A 22144-nucleotide genomic window follows, 5' to 3' on the forward strand; every position below is an offset into this window, starting at 1 on the left:
TGACTGTGGTGCATTGTCTCGTTTGTCTTGCAGCTCTGGGGAGTGATCAAACAAGGATATCGATGTAAAGGTAAGGCGCCAAGCTGTCGGCTGCATTGTTTCTCCGTGGCTTAGCGGCTCTCCTACAAAGCACTTTACCCACAGTAGTAGTCCATTCAGTCCACAACCTCTCAGCATAGCTCACCCCCAAACTGGCTTCCCTAGAGCACCCCGCGAGTGGCTGCCACCAGACAGTCGAGAGGAGTGCCAGAGTGACCAGTTATGCAGCTTCCCTTTATAAGATCCTCTCTCTGCCTCGGCAGTCCTAGAAATAGAGATGGCTGGTAGGAGATTATACTCTCACATGGTCATGGAAAGGTAGATCCCCAATGAAAGGCACAGAATCACTTTTGGAACAGAAGTGATTACCAAAGACCCTTGTCGGCTTTCCTTTTATCGGTAGATACCTTGTGACTAGAAAAATTCAGGGCTGAAAGAAAGGAGTCCTTTCACTGTAAAAAAGAAAGAGGACCTAACCGCTGGGAGCCCCCAGTCTCCTTAGAGTAGGCAGTGTGTGGGATAACCAAGATCCCACCTCTACCCTCCAAGGTAACAGGATGCCACTTAGGTGACTCAGAGATCGGGGTGGGCCAAGGGAAAATGCTGGGCTCATTCGGAACATTAGGTGTCCCAGCTCCAGAAAATAGGACAGGCATGTGTGCTAAGAGAGCTGCATGGATGTGGTTTTGAGACCCTAAAGAGGGAACCGAAAGACTTACTGACCAGAGTGTCTTGTGCACAGACTGCGGGATGAACTGCCACAAGCAATGCAAAGATCTGGTTGTGTTCGAGTGCAAGAAGCGAGCCAAGAATTCGGCAGCTCCCACCGAGAACAGCACCTCTGTGGGGCCGGCGTCCAGCCTTTGCTCACTAGGAGCCAAAGATCTGCTCCACGGTAAGTACCAGGTCCTGGGAACATTCATCTTGGAACGTGAAATGGAAAGGATCAGATTTTCAAGGAGGAAAGAGTAACTTTATCCTCTCTCTCTAAATAGAAACAAGCACAAATACCACTGTGGAAGACGTGCCCGAATATTATACACCCTGTATTTTAAGAGTAACACTTCACTTTTGGGCACCACAATTCTGTCACATAAAATGCACATTTTCATGGGCAAAAAGTGGCCGAGAACAGCATACAAGTCTGGAACCTCAGCGTGAAGCCTGGAAAGGGGCTGCACCTTTCTACATTCACCTACTTTTCCTTTCTTGAAACTTACAGCTCTCCTGACTTTTATAACATTGTGGTCTCCTAGAACTTTTCCTGCCATTTTAAGGGCTCCTTTTCTGTTGCTTTTTAATTTGCTTTCTTCCTTTTGCTCCTAAAATGATAAGAGTGCCTAAGAATCTGTCCCAAGCTTTCTGTATGTCTAGGAATTTGACCTAAATCATAGAAGGGTTTATAATTTGGGCTGGTAGGAATATAACTATGTTACAGAAAAGTTGGGAAATGAAGGTACAAAATATCACCACCCATAATAATCCTCTAAAAAAGACAGTGTAATTATTTTAGGATGAATATAACAATTTAAATATTCTGGTGCTTAAATAACAGTATAATTTTGAGCTTTATTTGGGTAAATATTTAATGTTAATTTAAATTATGTTCCCCTAGGAAAAAATTACACTAGGATACTTAAAGGTTTCTAATATTTCAACTGTTGTTTCAGATTACAAGTGCTAATTAGAGCACTTTTGAAGTTGTCCAGAAGCCATTTTGACTATACCAATCCCATGTCTTGGCTAGAAAGTTTAGCGATAGCTCTCTCTCTCTCTCTCCCATATATGTAAAACATTTTATACCTTAAAATTACTGCTGAGTCTTAGCAAAGCAAGAAACGTAGATGTTCTGCAGTCTATCTTAAAGCCTACCGCCCTTACCTCAGGGTGGATGTAGTCTAATACCAGCTTGGCCAGCAAAGCACCTGAATTTCAGCCCCCTTCCTCCCCTAAATCGGGTGCGCAAAAAAGGAGTCCATCTGGGGCCTGTGGAATTCCTGTAACAGTAAGAACAATCTCCTTTGAAACTAATGTGTCGATCTTGAGTCTCTGCTTTTCTGAGGAAGAGAACTAAGCTGTCGTGTATCTTCCTACAGCGCCCGAAGAGGGACCTTTCACATTCCCTAATGGGGAGGCTGTGGAACACAGTGAGGAGAGTAAGGACCGGACCATCATGCTCATGGGAGTGTCCTCACAGAAGATTTCTGTCCGGCTGAGGAGGACTGTTGCCCACAAAGCCACCCAGACTGAGCTGCTGCCTTGGGTGGGCACCGAGAGCACTTTCGCGCTGACTTCCCCAAGGAAGGCAGCCCAGGACACGCTGTATGTGCTTTCCAGTCCCACGTCTCCATGCCCCAGCCCAGTCTCACACAAAAGGCGGGCTTTTGTCAAGTGGGAGAATAAAGAATCCCTCATAAAATCAAAGGAGGAACTCCATCACCTCAGACTCCCAACCTACCAAGAGCTGGAACAGGTACCTTCCTTTTTTTCAGACTTTCTGAGAGAAGTGGGGCTAAACCAGGAGAGGGCATGTAAACTGATGATTAAGACCAGGTTGATTTACTAGCAGGATAAAGCAAAGAAAGGGAAAAAAAGGATTCCGGGGGCCCTGGTTCATATTACATGAGTAGAACAGGATAGACAGGGCTCCCTTTATTGCCGTAAAGGTACCATTTGAAAACGTTGGTGCCAGGGCCCCAAACTGCTCACAGAAGGCTCCTTGAGAAAAACCAGGATCTACTATCAGCTTTACTGTGCCGACACCACCCCCTTTTTCTAGATGGAACTTAAAATTAACTTGCTTGGTTCCGCAGAGGTCTTTGCTACTCTATCTATTCGTCATGGTTATGTTTTGGGCCTTTCATGGATGTCTAGGTATCTTCCTAAGAGAAGGCAGGTGATTTTTGTGCTACCAAACAAAATAATAATGGTAAGTATCATAGCTCAACCAAGGAAAAGCCTCTCTTCTAATATATCCTATAAAATGGTAATGATTGTGGTACCAAGAGCTGCTTTTCTCCTGTTAGGCTCACAACGTCTAATGAGGTTAAAGAAAAGATAGCAAAGTAGGAGATGGGATAACTGCCTGTTGCCCCAGTACTCAATTCCATAGGGTCAATTACTCATGTACTTCTTTTGTTTAGAGTACAAAGCTCACAGTGAGCTGGCTTAGATAAGACTTCTTGTCATGGGGACAGTAGTTTCTTACCAATAACAGGTGCGTTACTTTAGAGACAGGGAAGCAAAAATATATTAGCTCCAATGTTATCATTCACTTTATTAAAGGGGGGGAATGCCTATCTGTCTTTGTTTCAAAACAACCAGGATGGCCATGTGTTTCTGGAGGCCTATCAGTACAAATATAAAACCAACATCCACCTCAGTAGAATTCCTTACTTAATTCCACGTAGTGCTGTGGGTAGTAGACTGTGCATGAGGGCCTCAGGATTCCCTACCTTATTCCTTCACTCCCAGGAACTGAGAGACACATATGAAGAAACTTTTGGTTTGGTGCCTGGAACAAAGAACATAGTATTAGGAGGAGCACATGAAAAGAGAACAGACTTTCTGAATGAAACATACTCTTTTGCTCAGAGTATTCTTAAGACATGCTTTAAGAATCAAAACACTCAGAAGGTGGCAAAATGTGGGTTACACAAAGCCCTCTCTCTTTAGGTATAGAAACTGCCAAAAGCAACTTTTAAGGAAGAAATCTTGAAAAGTGAACTAAATGGAGCAGAAAGAACTTTGGCCTTGGGGACGAAGATTTGTGTTTCTAGTCCCAGATACATCTACTACACTAGCTAGTGAGCTGTCTCTTACACTCTGTGAGCTGTTTGGTCCTCTGTAAAACACAGGGCCAGGAGTCCGTGCCCTCTCTACCATTTGCTTTAGATATTGACATTTTACATGCCCATGAAAAGGAACAGTGTAGTTGGCAGCAATGACTTCTTGCTGCAAGAAGTGGTGGTAGAAAGCTTTGAGATGAGTTAGGTCCAGACTACTTCCTACCCAGTAATACCAGAGCTCGTAAACCCTCTCACCATCCTCCCAGCTGCCTCTCTTTTATCCTGTCAGAGACCTAGGGATAAGACTTCATTATTACCTTAGAAGAACAATGAGTCCCACTTTCCCGCTAAGTAAAATCCTTACAATGACTTATCTATCTGTAATTCAAAGCTCACCCTGAGCTTTGTACTCTAAACAAAAAGAAGTGCACTGACCCAACAGAATAAAGTATTTGGACAACTGCCTGTTGTCCCCAGTTTTCCCATCTCCTACTTTCCTACAATACTCTAGCAAAGGTGAAAAACAGAATTAGAAAACTATATAATAGAATGGTGTATTAACCACTTAATTATAGTATAAAGGGTTAAAAAGGAGTATTACAAGGTATAACAATGGTAAATACATACACAGCCATAACTGGAACACTGAAATATATTAAGCAAATACTAACACATCTAAAGGGAGAAATAGACAATACAATAATAGTAGGGGACTTCAATACCCCACCTGTCAGCAATGGATAGGTCATATAGACAGAGAATCAATAAGGAAATGTTGGAATAGAACCACACTCTAGAACAAATCGACTTTACATACATAGAAAATTCCATCCAAAAAATTTCTCATGCTTCTTGAGTACACAGGGAACATTTTCTAGGAGAGATCATATGATGGGGCACAAAATAAATCTTAGCAAATTTAAAGATTGAAATAATACCATCTTTCCCGACCACAATGGTATGAAAATAGAAATCAACAATAAAAGTAATGCTGGGAAATATACAAATACATGGAATCTAAACAACCAATGGGTCAAAGAAATCAAAAGGGAAATAATATAACATGCTTTCATGATAAAAAATCTCAGCAGATTGGGTACAGAAGGAACATATCTCAAGATAACAAGGGACACATATAACAAACCCCCAGCTCACACTGTACTCAATGGAGAAAAATATGAAGCTTTTCCTCTTAGATCAGAAATAGACAAGGATGCCCATTCTCGCCACTCAATATAGTACTGAAGTCTTAGCTAGAGTAATTAGGTAAGAAAAATAAATAAAACACACCCAAAACAAGAAAGGAGTAACACCATCATTATCTGCAGATAATATGAGTCTGTGTATAGAAAACTCCAAAGACTCAACCAAGAAACTATTGTAACTAATAAACAATTTCAGTAAAGTTGGCAGGATACAAAATCAACATACAAAAATCAGTTGCATTTCTATACACTAAGGTTGAAACATCTGAAAAAGAAATAAAACTATCCCATTCGCAATAGCATGAGAAACAGTAAAATACTTGGAATAGATTTAATTTAACCAAGGAAATGAAAGATCTGTACCATGAAAATGACAAGAATTTGCTGAAAGAAACTGAAGACATGAACAAATGGAAAAACACCCATGGTCATAGATTAGAAGAATATTATTGAAACACCTACACTACCCAAAGCAATCTATAGATTCAATGCAATCCCCATCAAAATACCAATGGCATTATTTAGACATAGAAAAAAAAATCCCCAAAACAGTATGAATCCACAGAAGACCCTGAATAGCCAAAGCAATCCTGATAATAAAAATTTTAAAAAAAGCTGGAGGTATCACACTTCCTGATTTCAAACTATACTACAAAGCTATAGTAATAAAAACAGCATGATACTGGCACAAAAATAAACATAGATCAATGAAACTGAAAAGAGCGCCCAGAATTAAACCCCTGCTTGTACAGTTAGCTAATATTCGACAAGGGAGGCAATAGTACCCAAGGTGGAAAACATAGTTTCTTCAACAAATGGTGTTGGGAAAACTGGAAAAACACTTGCAGAACAATGAAAACTCCTATGTTACACGACTCACAAAGTTTAACTCAAAATGGATCAAAAACTTAAACATAAGATACTATAAAACTCCTGGAAGAAAACGTAGGGAAGAAGCTCCTCAATATTGGTTTTGGCAATGATTTTTTGGATATGACACCAAAAGCACAAACAACAAAAGTAAAAATCAACAAGTGAGACTACATCAAACTTAAAAGCTTTTGCACAAAAGAAACAAAATGATAAATGAAACCTACAGAATGGCAGAAAACTTTTGCAAACCATACATCAGACAAGGGGTTAATAGCCAAAATATATAAAGAACTCATTACAACTCAATAACAACAAAAAATCCAATTTAAAAATGAGAAAAGACATTTTTCCAAAGACATACAGATGGCCAAAAGTTACATGAAAAGTTGCTCAACATCACTTATCATCAGGGAAATGGAAATCAAAATCACAATTAAATATCACCTGACACCTGTTAGAATAGCTGTCGTCAGGAAGACATGCGATAGTAAGTGCTGATGAGGATGTGAAGAAAAGGAAACCCCCGTGCACTGTTGGTGGGAATGTAAATTGTTATATCAATGTGGAAAACAATATGGAGGTTCCTCAAAAAATGAGAAAACAGAACTACCATATGATTCAGCAATTCCACTTCTGGGTATTTATCTGAAGAAAACAAAAAAACTAACGCAAAAACATAAATGCACCACCGTGTTCACTGCAGCATTATTTACAATAGCCAAGATATGGAAACAACCTACGAATCCATTGATGAATGAATGGATAAAATGTGATACATATATACAATGGAATATTAAAAAGAATGAAACCTTGCCATTTGCAACAACACAAATGAATCTCGAACACATTATGCTAAGTGAGATAAGTCAGACAGAAAAACAAGTACTACATTCTACCATTAATATGTAGAATATTAAAAAGTCAAACTTGTAAAAACAGTGAATAAAATGGCAGTTACCAGGCAATGGGGTGGGAGGATAGAACAGATGTTGTTTAAGGGTACAATCTTACAATGAGTGGTAAATAAGCCCTAGAGATACAATGTACAGTATAGTGAATATAAACAATACTGTATTAAAATCATCAAACTCGATAGAAACTAGAACTTAAATTCCAACTACTAAAAACAGGATAATTACGTAACATGATAGGTGTTAATTATAGCTACAGTGGCAATCATATTATAATATATAAGTATCAAACTAACGTGCTGTACACCTTAAATTTACATAATGTTATGTGTCAAATAGATTTCAATTTTTAAAAAGTCAAGACTGGAAACCAACTGCTGCCTCTATAATTAATTCACGAAAATTAGATAACGAGATCCCAGTTTAGAGTGTGGGATAAAATTTCTATCTTTATCAAGACTCCATTAGTTTTCTGAGGCGCTGCTTTTATACCTTAGACCCAACCAGAGACTGTTTCTGCCATGTTTAGGTCTCCTGTTACACAACAGTCAAAGGTTTTGTCATTATCCACCTATTGCCCAGGAATGGTTTATTCTGCCTTAGGCACTCACATCTTCGATATGAGTAACAAGTAACAAAAGCAAACACTGCTGTTTGCTTATTTAATATTTAACTTGTTATTTTCTATTCAGGGCAAAATAACTGTTTTGAAAATAGTTTTTAATTCTCAGCCACAGTGAATGGGAAGTGACAATCAAGTGTGGTACTCCTGATATTGTGATGATCTGCTATTCATTGCTGCTTTATTAACATGCCTCATTCTCCTTTCCCTTTAGGAAATAAGTACCCTGAAAGCAGATAATGATGCTCTAAAGATTCAACTGAAATACGCAAAGAAGAAAATAGAAAGCCTCCAACTTGCAAAAAGCAACCATGGTTTAAATCAGATGGAAAAGAGTGACTGTTCTTAGCCCAGAAACTCTAAGGGGCACCACAATCTGTAGATGAGTGCATCAGAAATCTCAGTTCCCAAACGATTGACACAAATACCCAGGGAACCTTAGGTTGACCAGCTTTAAAAAGGGTACTTTAAAAAAGAAAAGCTAGTTATTCTTTTTTTTTAACCTCAGAGTCCTCTTGTATGGTACTGTTTTCTTTTCCACTTAGCTGAATCAAAGGGGAGGAAAACTGAAGGATGCAAAATTTTTACCATTCATACCACAAACTTTTTTTCCCTGGGACGAATAGCAAAAGTGTGATAAAAACATGACTATAGTTTTCTGACAAGGTAGCTTCTATGTGGCCTGCCTGGCTGCTGCTTCCTTAGAACTAAAATCCCTAAAAAATAAAATTTGCTTCCTTCCCCAGGGTTTTCTGTGAACTGAGGGATTTACTTTGTTCTATCCAGAGCTTGCTTATATTAAAATACCCACATTCCAAAAGTAGATTCACCTCTCTACATTCCAGCATTCTTCACAAATCTGGTTCCCACTTCACTACCTCAAATCTAATCAGTTAACCTTTCCGTCCTCCTTCCTCACTACACTCATGCATACACACGAGGACACCTACCTAGGCAGAAGTGAACATCTAGAGATACAGCCACAAATTTCAGGGCAGGAGGGTGCTGATTAAACAACATGCCATTATCCAATTGCAGATCAACTCATAGTTTTAGTCTCACAGTCATAATAAAATAAGTAGCCAAATTAAATACCTGAAAACATGGCTATTATCATCTCATACATGACTGGCTAATTAGCTAAAAATAAACAGACTGCAAACATGTTTGTCCTCATTATCATCTACAGTGGATAGAATTAGGACTTTATGACTTGTTTTTAAAGTGTTTATTTTAGTGCTTCATGTGCCATCTTGACCCTTTTTTTGGAAGTAACTATTTTTGAGCTGAATTTGTGCTTATACCGTCTTCACTATTAATACTATTTAGAAATAAGCTAATTGGATCACAGCCTTCAATAACAGCTGACAAGCGTGTACATATACGTATATATATATATTATGTATATACAATAGCAGGCATGTATGTGACTTCAAATTTGTTTCCTCTTTCATAAAATGGAGGAAGTGAATTAAACAACTTTTAGTCATTTACACAAATATGAAGTTCAGTTTGTTATTAGATGAAGAATTTACTCACAATGTAAATGGTATTGTTTGGCTAAGTCACAAGTAAGAGTCCTATGAGTTATCTATTGATAAGGTTAATGATAAATGGGCTCATTTAGTGGTCTGGGCATCTGTTCACAAACTCCTTTGTCAAATTATTTTGCTAAAAAAATTCATATGGTCATTTTATTTGGGGGGGTAGGACTTACCTTCCATGCTTGGAAAGCCTGGTATCAAAATGACTTGGAATTCATAGACAAGCTGACCAACTGCCAAGAATATAATCTCAACAATTAGAAGTTCCAAACCTAAAGCCAACAACACGTCTTAATCAGAATATAAAATATATATGTGTGCGTGTGTGTGCATGCGCTCGTGCGTGCACACACACACACACACACACACCGTAGCTTCCTTGGAGGATTCAGACCATTTAAGAAGCTTCTTTGATGAAAGACCAGTTACCATTTGTGTACCTCCTTATACTGAGCTTTAGTGACAAAGCTAGTGACTAGCTTTCAGTTAGTGTTTTTCAATAATTACTTGACACACAAACTTACTCTTTTCTAAATCCAAATTCAAAAATCGCACAGCGGGCTGCTGAGGTCCACCACCTGGTATGGAAACTTACAGAAGCACTTTGCTACTTACCTTATATGGAACATTAGTTCATGATAATCTTTAAAATTCATATTCTTCATTATTCTTTTCTTCTGATATAGACCAAAGCTGGTACCGCTCAATTTCTTTGAATAGTCATGTAACAATTAAATTTTTTCATTCTTCTTACCTTCCATCCAGGTTAGTTTCTATGTAAATAATCTGTAATCTACAGGAATTCAAAATGTCACAGTCCCCTTAATTAGTCAAAGTAACATGGTTACAGGGTCTCAAGCATGCCAGAATTTATCACTGAAATGGATAGGAAGCAGCAGTTTCATCACAGGTTTTTACAGTCCAGCAAGGGCCAAAGAAGTATAGTGTGTACATTAATATTATTTGCACTGAGCTACATGGGATTAGTGGAATCTTCCAAAAATAATACGGAACAAATTTTTGGTTTATCAAGCCTAGGATACAAATTTTTATGTCTTGTACTTACTTGAAATAAGTTTGGGCATATATTTATCTGTCAAAACAAGGACAAATTTTGTTTTGTTAACAGCAATGTCACGTCTCATTTTCTTTGGTAATTGACTTTCCTTTTTACTGACTATATGTGAATTTCTGTCTAAAGATGTATTATGTAAAAGAATTGCAAGGAAAGACAAATGTATAGAATGTAAAGTTTTTTTTATACCTAATGTAAGTTTTCTTTGTGTAATATTTATATGATAAAAGACATTAGGATCCCTACAACATAGATGTCTTGTATTTCTTTTAGTTCATGAATATGTCGCCTGAATTTTGACTATAATCCACAGCTGAGACCACGCCCCTATCCTATTCTATTAAGCAGTTTTCCTGGAAGGAAAAGCAAAGCAACTAATTATTCAGTGTAAGTTCTTAGACATTTTTTAATAACATGACAAAATAACAGTACAGAAATATTCAACCTCTTCTCATCTTATTGCATAATGACTTACAGTGATCCCAAATATTAAGTTTATAGATACTTAACACTGAAGGAGCCAAATTTGAGGTTGTCATTTCTTAGTGGTTTTCGTCTTTACACAGTTCTAAGGAAACTAGCAAGTATAGAAACTTTGAAGCTGTGGGTGAGATTAGTAGAGGATGGTTCAATCCAGTGTAGACCACCCAGAGTACTTCATTTGTGCTCAAGATTATTTACAGTGAACAGAGATAGCCATGATTTTCCCTTAATCCCCAGCCAACTTTTATTCAACCAGAAGAAGAGACAAATTCCAATCACTCAAATTCCACTGCGGAACGCATCTTAATATATTTGGATGTGGGTGTATTTATCATTTGGGTAATTCGTAATACTTCACACAAAATACTGAAGTCACACTGACAACTTAAACCTAAAGAAGAGATTAAACTGCCTCTCCTCCTCCAGCCCCAATTCCCATCCCAAAGATCTCTACCCGGGCTCCTTACAAGGTATAGACAGTATCGCCTATCAGAACATTCTCTGGTCACAAACCTTTTTTTGGGTTATTGTACCTTCTTTTCACACAAATATAGGCAATTTTTTTGGTTTAAAATGTTTTGTTCTTTGTAAAACCAAAAACTGTAGCGATATTAAATCTTTCAAAATTGTTCTATAGAATTAAATCCATCTCAGTAAAAATCCTACTAGAAAAAAAAAATTACAAACTTTTTTCTGTTTAGTGAGGAAAGCTTTCCCTGATCTGCAGAACACAGGGAATAGATTCAAAGAAAACACTTGATCTGTTCTTTTGCTGACAGCTTATGTGTAATGGTGTGGTGGTTATGTACGGACAGGACTTAATGTTCTTTTTATATGATCCAGATGTGAGGTCAGTTACCTTCTTTAATCCAGAAACTCCCAGTAAAGACATATCTATATATACTATTAGATACCACAGGCTACACCAAGGCAAGAAAAAGAAAAAAGGGAAGGGACAACAAGGTAATAGGAAAAAATGAAAATGAGGACCAGGCAAAAAGGAATGCAGAGGCAGAGAAAATGGTGTTGGGCTTTAGGAAGCAGTGACGTGCCAGGCATCATGCTCTACAACTGCACTGCACTTATTTTGTAAAACACTTTCACATGATTGCCTTATTGCTCAGCGCACTCTTCTACAAATGAACAAAGATTATCATGAAAATCCTAGCTTACAGAATAAGATATTAGGGTCTGCCTAAACCACTCAGCTTTTGATTCAAGTGAAGTTTATAGGAATGTATAAATAGGTGTGGCTCCAGCTACAACATGATTCTAGTAGCAAGTGCTAAACTTAGGTAAGATTTACAGTGAGTGGAAAATTCAACTGCACTCCTATGAAGGTACAAAGAAATCTTATGGAAATTGATAAATTAATGTTTCTGCCATTATTTGCCATAACCCTTTAGTGATAAAAGTTGAAGGCAGTTGTAAACCCTTTCTGTATCAGCAATTAAAGCTCCCGAAAAGAAATGAAGCAGAAATGTAAATGAACATTTTCTGTTTTAACTAATAACTCACTTGAAATATTACTCCAGTGGTCTCTGCTTATATATTTTTCAATATTGTATTTCAGAGTTCACAGCTGTTTCCTTAATTATGGAAAACATTTTTCTGCAATTCTCACAAATGAAATTAAGTCTCTTCATTAACTATAAACATAATAAAAATAATCTAAGTTTACAAATAACCAAAAAAAATTGTTTTCCTATCCTGAACAAATTTCTTTGCAGGGTTAGCTTGAAAAATACATGGTCAAGACTGCAGTATACACAGTACATTTACTTTTAGTTTTAACATTATTTCAAATTTCACCACAGGGTTTATGTAAAACAAAACAACAACAAAACTGGCAAATATCAAAGACCATGTGTCCACTGGTACTCATCTTTCTATCTACTGAGTTGTTTAGAGCACAGAAACTTGTTACGCATAGATGTTGACCGGAAGCCTACTTCAGAATAGATTTTACAGTGGGAAATGAAAAAATTTGTGTGGCTATCTCTTTTTCTCTAACTCTCTATACTAAGAGAAAAATGCATTACTTGGCCAATTTCTTAAACCAGTAAAACAACAGGCCCACTATAAATTCTCAACAAATTTCACTTGTACTTAGGTCTTTATGAAACAACCTGAGTGGCGGTCAAGTATCACATTCCTCATTGACAAATAAGGACAAATCAACCCTTGAGATCTCTGGTCATTTCAGCCCATAGCTAAATGGCCTAGTACTATGATTTGAATTCACAGCTTCTGATCCCTAAGCCATTGACTGCTTCAACCATCAAACCACATATACCATTCCCTTGCTCTGTGTTTCCCAAACCTGGATGTGAATGAGAATTACCAAGAGATGCCTTGGCCCTACCTCTGATCGACTGAAACTGGAAATCACTGCTCAATCCTACGTAATACATCTCAGCCTGCCTTTTAATATTCCGATACCTAAAATGATGCCCAAAGGATGAAGAAACCAATTTATAGGAATATTTTTTATATCATCATGTAAAATTGGTACATCTTTGTCCCTTTAGAATAATCCTGACCCCAATATAACTTTGCTTTGTCAGCCAAACAAAATTGCAGATTTCAAATCCAGTTGGAAAATAAATCAAATATGTATACCAAAAAGTACACACTCAGGCTTCAATTAATGGAACTTTAACAGAAACCTGGCCAGAGGAATCGCTTCCTATAAAAGAAAAAACCAAGTCATGACAACTACCTATTGAACAAAACTATCAGTACCTTTCCCTATTTTGTAAAATAGAATTAACAAATACAAAACACAGCCACAGGAATACAGATGAGGCAATATTCTAATTACAGTAGGGTTATTTATGTGTCTCAAACCTGAATAAAATACAGGTAACAATCTAAATTCCATCATGACAATAAAATACTTTCCATTTTCCAAGTTTGATGGTAATAAATATTTACATTTTTAAAAATAGTTTTGCTCATTTTTTTAAAGACATAACATGCTCAAGGGTACACAGAATATGGAAAAAATCATCACTTTGTCTAAGAGATCAAATGGTAGTATAAAACAATGCTCTTACATATTAATTCAAGAATGATAACATCAGAGAATCTAATATGGTGTTTACCTCAAAGATGACATTCAAGTATGTTATTTAGAACACCTAATGTATCTATTAAGAAGTAAGCACTGCTATCTAGTTTTTGTAGTTTTTAGTATCTTCTATACCCACCACCACCGCCTCCATACGGATCTCCATAACCTCTTCCACCATAGCCCCCTCTTCCTCCATAGCCCCCTCTTCCACCATAATCTCCCCTCCCGCCATAATCTCCCCTGCCTTGGAAACCTCCTCCTCTACCACCCCCTCCCCCACCCCCTCCCCAGTTCCCACCCCCTCCCCCACCTCCTCCCCAGCCACCTCTTCCACCACCTCCCCTACCGCCACCCCCGCCACCCCAACCACCCCTTCCTCCGCCGTCTTGTCTCTTTTGCCAAGGTGGCATTTCAGGGGGTGGTGGTTCAATTTCATTTGGCCGTCCTCCCCTGTCAGGCACTCTTCCCATCAGCACCTGTGTGAAGAAACATTTTCTTTCAGTTTCTAATATTTTAAAAGTTAAAATTTACTTAAATGATTCCAGTGATATTGAAGTTACTGTTCTAATAAAGAAACAGAAGCCAAATATTTAAGGACATGAAAGTATCAGACATGACAGTATGAATTAATACTGAAAATATAAATGTGATGTATGACAACTTCTTCACAATGTGGTATTATTTTTAAACAATCTGGGGAAACATTTCTGAAACTTAAGGGCGTGTTGATTTCTCTTGTTTACCAGATTCTGCAACAAACCTAGTACCCATCACGCTAAGAAATTTTTTAGCAAAACATTTTCAATATACATAAACTACATACCCAACATGAAGTAAATTCACCTCCATTTATACAACAGAAACTCTGAACTTTCCATTGCCACTGATTTGGTAATAGACTATCCAATAAAAGATTGTATTTCTAAGCACATTTTATTTCAACAAAGTATGAAATATATATGATAACGTGGATGTAATGAAGTCAAAGATAAGTATAATAACTATAATCCAAGGTATCATCACTTCAAGGAGATACAAGGATTCTCAATGAATTATTCCTTTCTTATGAGAAACTTAAGCTCACTTTCAATGATGATACTAATTATTATATTATTATAAAGAAAATAAAGACTTGATATACTTCCTTAACCATGTTTTACAATACTTTGAAGGATAAACCAGGAAAGTTTGGTTTCCGTCCCTGACCTTCTGCAGAAAGGACCTACTTTATATGCCCATGAACAGAAAAAAGACAGACAACAGGCCCCCCCGCCCCCCCACTGCCAAGGGGAAGCCAATAGCTTCCTGCTAGTTTCTTTCAGAAAAGAAGGTAAAACAGTAACTGCCTCAAACAAAATGACCTATGAATCAGGTTCTAATTCCCTTGATCATTTAATCAAAACTATGTTTGAGAAATTTATGTCATAAATGAAAGACAGAAAGTACAACATCCTCACTGTGGGGCAAGGTTCGAAATATATAAAAATTCTTTTAAAGTCAGCAATAATGTCCTAATTACCAAATCCAAAAGATAGCTTTTCTTGGTTGTTATTCTCACTGGTCTCCCCACCAAACATGTCATGTTGGTGGGTATATGGGGGACACTGCTCCAAGAACTGATCATAACACTGCCCTTAAATAATCAGACTATAAATTATAAACTAAGAAAAGAGATGGGAAATTTCACCTAAAGAAGTGAAACTCTTGATCCAGCAAAACTAGATCATAACCTGATGCAAGACATTAAGTAACGTATTTAAAGGCAGAACACTTTTAGGAAATAGAAGAGGTTGATCTAAAATGGAAGTAGGGAAGCATGAACACTGGTGCCTAATGGAGCAATAATTAGGCCAATCAAATTTATATACAACCATCCCTCTGATAAAGTATCCTATATCAAGGATATCTTTCTTACTACCCTGAGTAAGAAACAATGTTTTTAAATTACTCAAATCCCTTACTTCTGATTGTTTTGCTCTTTTGTAGTAAAGTTTGCAATAGAGTGCTCTAAATGTTATCTGAGCTGACAAACATTCTAGATTACTTTATTGTTATTGCTGCTGTTAAGGTAAAAATTCACTCTTTGAGCATGTTAAAATCCACTGTCAGAGAAATGGATCTACCTATACTCTGAATCAGGAAATGGAACCTCCAAGAGATTCAGCAATTTGCCCAAGTAAATGAAGGGAGGTAAGATGGGAACCTAGATTTGTATGACTCCAAAGTATGTACTCTTCCCTTTACACCAAGGATATAAGGAAACTGTCAGTACCTGAAATGATTTCTACAGATTTTCACTGACAAAGAATGATTCCATTCTTGGAAAGACAAATAATGCTTTCTAAAGCTATTGATAAAAACAATTCTTAATTCCTCTAATTCAGATAAAACTTTGGTTTAATTTATGAATACAGAAATTCAAATGAACATGAACACACAAAACATAACTAAGCCAACATGGACTGACGCCCCTCTACCACTCTCTTCTAGGAGCTCACAAAGACAAAAGAAAAATGGACTGAAATCTGTAAAAACCCCAAACGGGGATATTATGAATTCATTCTCTACTGTACTGAACGAAAAACCAACCTTATTAATGGCACACGCTGTCTTCTCCCGGCTGGAGCCACTACTTGTCCTAATGATCTTGGATAGGTCTTCACGAGCAGCAAGTAGATGTGCCAATGTAATTGTTGTCTTGGGTGACAAAGCATAACGCTTAGGCTGATAAATTTTTGCTATGTCATCTGTTTTCACCTAAATGACAAGTTAGCGGGAAAGGAACCAAAGAATATGTCAATGAAAAAGCAATAGAAATCACAAATATCTGATAATCTGTATGTAGAATGAAAAAAGCAGACCAACAGATGCTAAAAGAATGCACAACTACCAGTAACAACTTATTTAAAAAGTAACACCAAAAAAGGTTCCATTTATAACAAAAGACAAACCTTAAAAAAGCTTTACCAAAAACACATACATGACCTTTAAGGAAAAAAAATTAGTGAATCTTATAAAAACAAAAGGAAAACTTGAATAAATGGAGAGAAATACCAAGTTTCTTCTGGAGGAGTATCGTCAGTTTTCCCCCAAATTAACTATTAGATTTACTGCAATTCTATTGGAATGGTTTTTGAGAAGATGGTGCAGGGAGGGAAGAGGAATCTAAAGTTAATCCAGAAATTAAATATGTAAGAATGACTGAAAGAATTTTGAAAAAGAAGAGTTCTACTAGATATTAATAGGCAATATGAAATTATCATCCTTGTCTTAACAGCTAACATTCATTGAGTACTTATTTAATGTGCCAGAATACTGTTCATTTAATAGTCATTTCTTTAATCCTCAAAACATCCTTTTAGAGTGGTTGTTTTTGCAGATGGAAAAAAAAAAGGAGGCTTAGAAAGCTTAAACAGTTTCTCCAAAAAGAGAGAGAATCCCAGTTTTGCCCACTTACTAATAAAGAGATACCTGATTGCCAAGCACAGGTATACAGGTAACAGTACACTATCCTACCTCAGTCTAATGACATGGAACTTGGGGAGAACAAAAACATAGATTGATGAAACAAAACAGGCAATTCAGACCCTCATAAATGTATGAATGCAATAAATGATAGAGGGGACATCAAAGGTCCGTGAGAAAAGGGATGGACTATTTTTTAAATGGTGCTGGAATGAGCTGTTGGCTATTTCTAAATATAATAAGGTACACCATACTGGAATTCCAAATATAATAACGAGTTCATTGTGTAAGGTTTTATTTTAAACTGAAAAACTTAACTATATTATAAAGATTACAATTTCTACACACCGAAAGACATAAAAAAGAAATCAAAAGACAACTGGGGAAAATATTTTCAACAAATAAAGCAACTAACTAACTTCCTTAATATATAAAAAGCTCAATCAAAAGGAAAACAGGAAGACCCTAAGGGGAAAAAACGACAAGACACAAATAGAAATTTCAAAAAAGAGGAAATTCAAATGACTAATAAGCTTATGAAAAAAAGTTACACTTTACCCAATAAAATATACAAATTAAAACAATTTAGTCTTTTTTAACCATCAAGTTCACAATAAAATTGATAGTATTCTAAATATTAAAGAGGCTAAAGACAAAATTTCATTTACTTTACTGATAGGAGTTTAAATTTATATCAATTTTCAAAAAAAACCAATTTGGCCATGTGAGTCAAGAGCATTAAGAGTCATAACCTTTGACACAGAAAATTTCCACTTAGGAATCCATCATAAAAATACATTTTGAAATTCATAAATAACAATTACACATATGAATATTCCTGGTATTACACAGGAAAAAAGGTATAAAATAAGAGTTAAATTATGGCATCACTATATAAAATACAGCACAGCCATAAAAAGGATAGTGAAATGTAAGTACAGTTATGTAAGACCACATGGATGAACCTTGAAAGCATTATGCTAAGAAGCCAGACACAAACAGCCACATGTTGTATGACTCCATTTATATGAAGTGTCCAGAACAGGCAAATCCAGAGACAGAAAGATCATAGTAGTGGCTGCCAGGCAAGGGAGGGGGTATTGGGAATGATTGCTAATGGATGCATGTTTCTTTTTGGAATGATGGAAATGTTCTGGACTTGGATAGTGGTAATGGTTACAGAATACAGTGAATACACTAAAAACCAATGAGTTGTACACTTTAAGATGGTAATTATATCCCCAAAAGTAATAAATTACAAATTAATTTTCAAAAGGGTATTGAAGTCATATCTGATAGAGATGAGACTGATCATAATAAAGTCAGTGAAAAAAGCAAACTATAAAATTACACGCACAGTCTTATCTAATATGAGCAAAACAGTAGAAAAAAAGAAACCAGAGTAACCATACTAACAAAGGTATACGATCTTTTTGAAAGGTAACTCTGGAGTATGCATCAAAAGCATTAAAATCATGTCTATTCTCTGATCAAGAAATTCCACTTGAAACACAAAGGACCCTGAATAGCCGAGCAATCTTGAAAACGAACAACAAAGCTGGTGGCATCATGCTCCTCGATCTCAAAATACATGATAAAGCTACAGTAATAAAAACAGCATGGTACTGGCATAATAACAAACACAGAGATCAATGGAACAGAATAGAGACCCCAGAAATAAACCCACATATGTATGGTCAATTAATTTATGACAAAGAAGTCAAAAATATACGATGGGAAAAGGACAGTCTATTCAATAAACAGTGTTGGGCAAACTTGACAGCAACAAGAAAAAGAGTGAAAATGGACCTGTATTTTACAACATACACGAAGATAACTCAAAACAGATTAAAGACTTGAATATAAGACCTGAAATTTTAAAAGTCCTGGAAGAAAACATAGGCTGTAAGGTCCCTGACATCAATCTTGGCAACAACTTTTTGGATTTGACAACAAAAGCAAACACAACAAAAGCAAAAATAAACAAGTGGGACTACATCAAACTAAAAAGCTTCATCAACAAAATTAAAAGGCAACGAACTGAATGGAAGAAAATATTTACATATCATATATCTAATAAGGGATTAATACCTAAAATATATCAATAACTCATATAACAGCAAAAATAAAAATCTGATTAAAAAATGGGCAGAGGATCTGAATAGACATTTTTCCAAAGAGGATATCAAGATGGCCAACAGGTACATGAAAAGATGCTCAACATCATTAATCATCAGGGAAATGCAGATCAAAACCACAATGAGCTACAACTTCAGAACTGTCAGGATGGGTAAATCATCGATAAATCAACAATTAACAAGCGTTGGCAAGGCTGTGGAGAAAAGGGAACCCTTGTGCACTGTTGGAGTTTAACGTAAATTGGTGTAGCCACTACAGAAAACAGTATGGAGGTTCCTCAAAAAATTAAAAATACAACTATTACATGATCCAACAATCCCACTTCTGGGTATTTATCCAAAGAAAACAAAAACCCTAACTCAAAAAGACATATGCACCCCCATGTTCATTGTAGCATTATTTATAATCGCCAAGATATGGTAACAACCTAAGTGTCCAACGATGGATAAATGGATAAAGAAAATGTCACACACACGCACACACACAATGGAATATTATTCAGCCATAAAAAAGAACGAAATCTTGCCATCTGCAACAACATAGATATACCTTGCAGGCATTGTGCTAAGTGAAATAAGTCAGACAAAGAAAGATAAATACCATATGATCACATTTTTATGTGGAATCTAAAAACAGACACCCCCCACCCCACCCCGCCAACCCCCAACAAACACAACCCAACTTATAGAGATCAAATTTGTGGTTGCCAGAAGTGGGTGTTCGTGGGTGTGTGAAATGGGTGAAGGGAGTCAAAGATACAAACTTACAGTTATAAAATAAGTAAGTCATGAGGATGTAATGTACAGCATGGTGCTATAGCTAATAATACTATATTGTATCTTTGAAAGTTGCTAAGAGAGTCAATCTTAAAAGTTCTCATCACAAAAAAAATTCTGTAACTGATGGATGCTAATTAGACTTGTTGTGATCGTTTTGCAATATATACAAGTATCAAACAATTATGTTGTGTACCACCTAAAACTAGCATAATGTATATCAATTATACCTCAATTAAAAAAAAATTTAGGAATACGTCATGGACATGTACAAAAATTTAGCTACTAAGGATTTCATTAAAGGGTCAAACAAGGAATTAAAGGAAATCTCAATGTCAATTAAGAGTATATCTATATGATAACATTTTCGGTAGTTTTAAAATGAGTCATTCAACAATATCAGACACATGAAATAATGGGATAATGATAAAGACATTATGCTGGTGCAAAAGTTATTGCAGTTTTTGCAATTATTTTTAACCTTTTAAACCACAATTACTTTTGCACCAACCTAATATGTTAAATTTACATGAAATTAAATAAGAAAACTAGGGTAAATGCATATACTCATATAATCAATTGAAAAGGATCAAATGAAAGGCCTAAATTGACCCACAGTCTAAGAAAACCATATTTAAAAATTCTTTCTAAATTAAGGAGAAATAAACAAAAACAAAACCTCCTTTTCCTGAAACATGAAAAAAGGACCAAGATGAAAAGATAAATTAAGATAGTTCCTAAAGACATATTTTCTCAAAGTCCCCAAGTTTAAGACTAGTAGAGTCAACATGCCCATAAATCCATGCCACCCTGAATATTCAAAGAAAAGAACATGTCAAAACTCATTTGTTATGGATTTCTCTGTAAACTTAAGGCCAACACTGAAAACATCCTTTCAGTTACTATGTTAAGACATTTCTAATACACTATCTTTCACAGGGGTTCTATTCCTAAATTCCTTTTTCTCATTAAAATTCTATCAGGTTAAACTGATATAAACCTCTATTGAGTTTTCAGAGGTCAGTAAAACTAACCTCCATACAACTGAACTCTACTGAATTTCTTGAGGTCAGCAAGCATGTCATTTATTTCTTTGGTAACTCACAGCTCTTAGGGCATCTGGGCTCCTTGCATACAAGACTTACTCTAATAACATGGACACACACTCATCTCTGGAGTTTATCCTTGTGTACATGCAGAAGAAAAATAGGCTTTTACCGTCTGAGGAGCTGATTAGTTATTACAGATACAGAAATAGTCTAAAAATGTTCTATACTTAATCATATAGGATACTGAAATGCTCATCCAGAACCAGGTATATCACAGTGCTTGACACATGAGATGCTGAATAAATATTGAAAGAAAAAACATAAGTGGTAGTCTTCAACTGTGCCTTATAGCTATTCTATTAATGTGCTAAAAAAATAAAAAATGTTCCCTGAAATAATAATAGTTTTCACCAGCAACCCTGTTCTAGTAACCCTTCAATTTTTCGTATCTGTCTGCCAGGTGTTTGGAAATACACACGAGGGAGTATTTCAAGGTAAATGAATCACAATGACCACACTAAATTATAAAAAGGCATACATATACTAAAACAAAGAGAATGGAAAAGAAGGATACAGATAAGAAGGGAACCAACATCTCAGAAAATGAAATCTGGAGCCAAAAATAGGGGTCCATTCAGTCTGTTTGTAGAACAGTCTATTTCTCCATCCCCTGGTGCCATGCTGCTGCTACTCCTCCTCCCCTGACCAAGTAAAGAAAAGCCTATAGAAAAAATGAGGTTTCCCTTCTTGAAAAAATGAGCAGCTTCAGAGAAAAGAGTTCTACAAGTCAGCATTAGGAATTCCCACAGCCCAGGAGCCAGCTCCAAAGTCTCGTATTAACAATCTCAATCAGTGACTGTAGTTCCCCAGTTTTTCAGTCTTGCTCTTCAATACGGACAATCAGTAACCATCGTGCATTCGAAGAAAGCCACCACAAGAGCGAAGACAAGAAAAACAAACAAACAATTACCCAGGAGAAAATAAAAATAATTGAAGACCAAAAAAGGTGTGTTTTTTTTTTAATTTTCATCCTCATTCAAGAAGATAGCATATTGATAAAATAAGAAAAAATATATGAAAAAGAAAAACTCAAGAATAA

General features: G+C 36.3%; 2 protein-coding genes across 3 annotated transcripts in view; one reads left to right on the top strand and one right to left on the bottom strand.

Moving 5' to 3' along the window:
- RASGRP1 (RAS guanyl releasing protein 1) overlaps positions 1-10305 on the top strand; it is a 76285-nt gene extending 65980 nt beyond the window's left edge. For both annotated transcript variants that reach the window (XM_074327920.1, XM_019725514.2), the window contains exons 14-17: positions 34-70; positions 782-934; positions 2136-2512; positions 7653-10305. In XM_074327920.1, the coding sequence (XP_074184021.1) occupies positions 34-70; positions 782-934; positions 2136-2512; positions 7653-7787 (702 nt within the window). In that variant the 3' untranslated portion in view covers positions 7788-10305. The remainder of the gene's footprint in view (positions 1-33; positions 71-781; positions 935-2135; positions 2513-7652) is intronic.
- A 140-nt stretch (positions 10306-10445) lies between these two features.
- The window catches only part of FAM98B (family with sequence similarity 98 member B), a 34762-nt gene continuing 23063 nt past the window's right edge, over positions 10446-22144 (bottom strand). The window contains exons 7-8 of the mRNA XM_019725518.2: positions 16206-16373; positions 10446-14092 (exon numbers count right to left, since the gene is read on the bottom strand). Coding sequence (XP_019581077.2) covers positions 13733-14092; positions 16206-16373 — 528 coding nt within the window. The 3' untranslated portion in view covers positions 10446-13732. The remainder of the gene's footprint in view (positions 14093-16205; positions 16374-22144) is intronic.

Source organism: Rhinolophus sinicus, linkage group LG03 (genome assembly GCF_036562045.2).
Source record: "Rhinolophus sinicus isolate RSC01 linkage group LG03, ASM3656204v1, whole genome shotgun sequence".
In the NCBI taxonomy this organism is placed as follows: domain Eukaryota; kingdom Metazoa; phylum Chordata; class Mammalia; order Chiroptera; family Rhinolophidae; genus Rhinolophus; species Rhinolophus sinicus.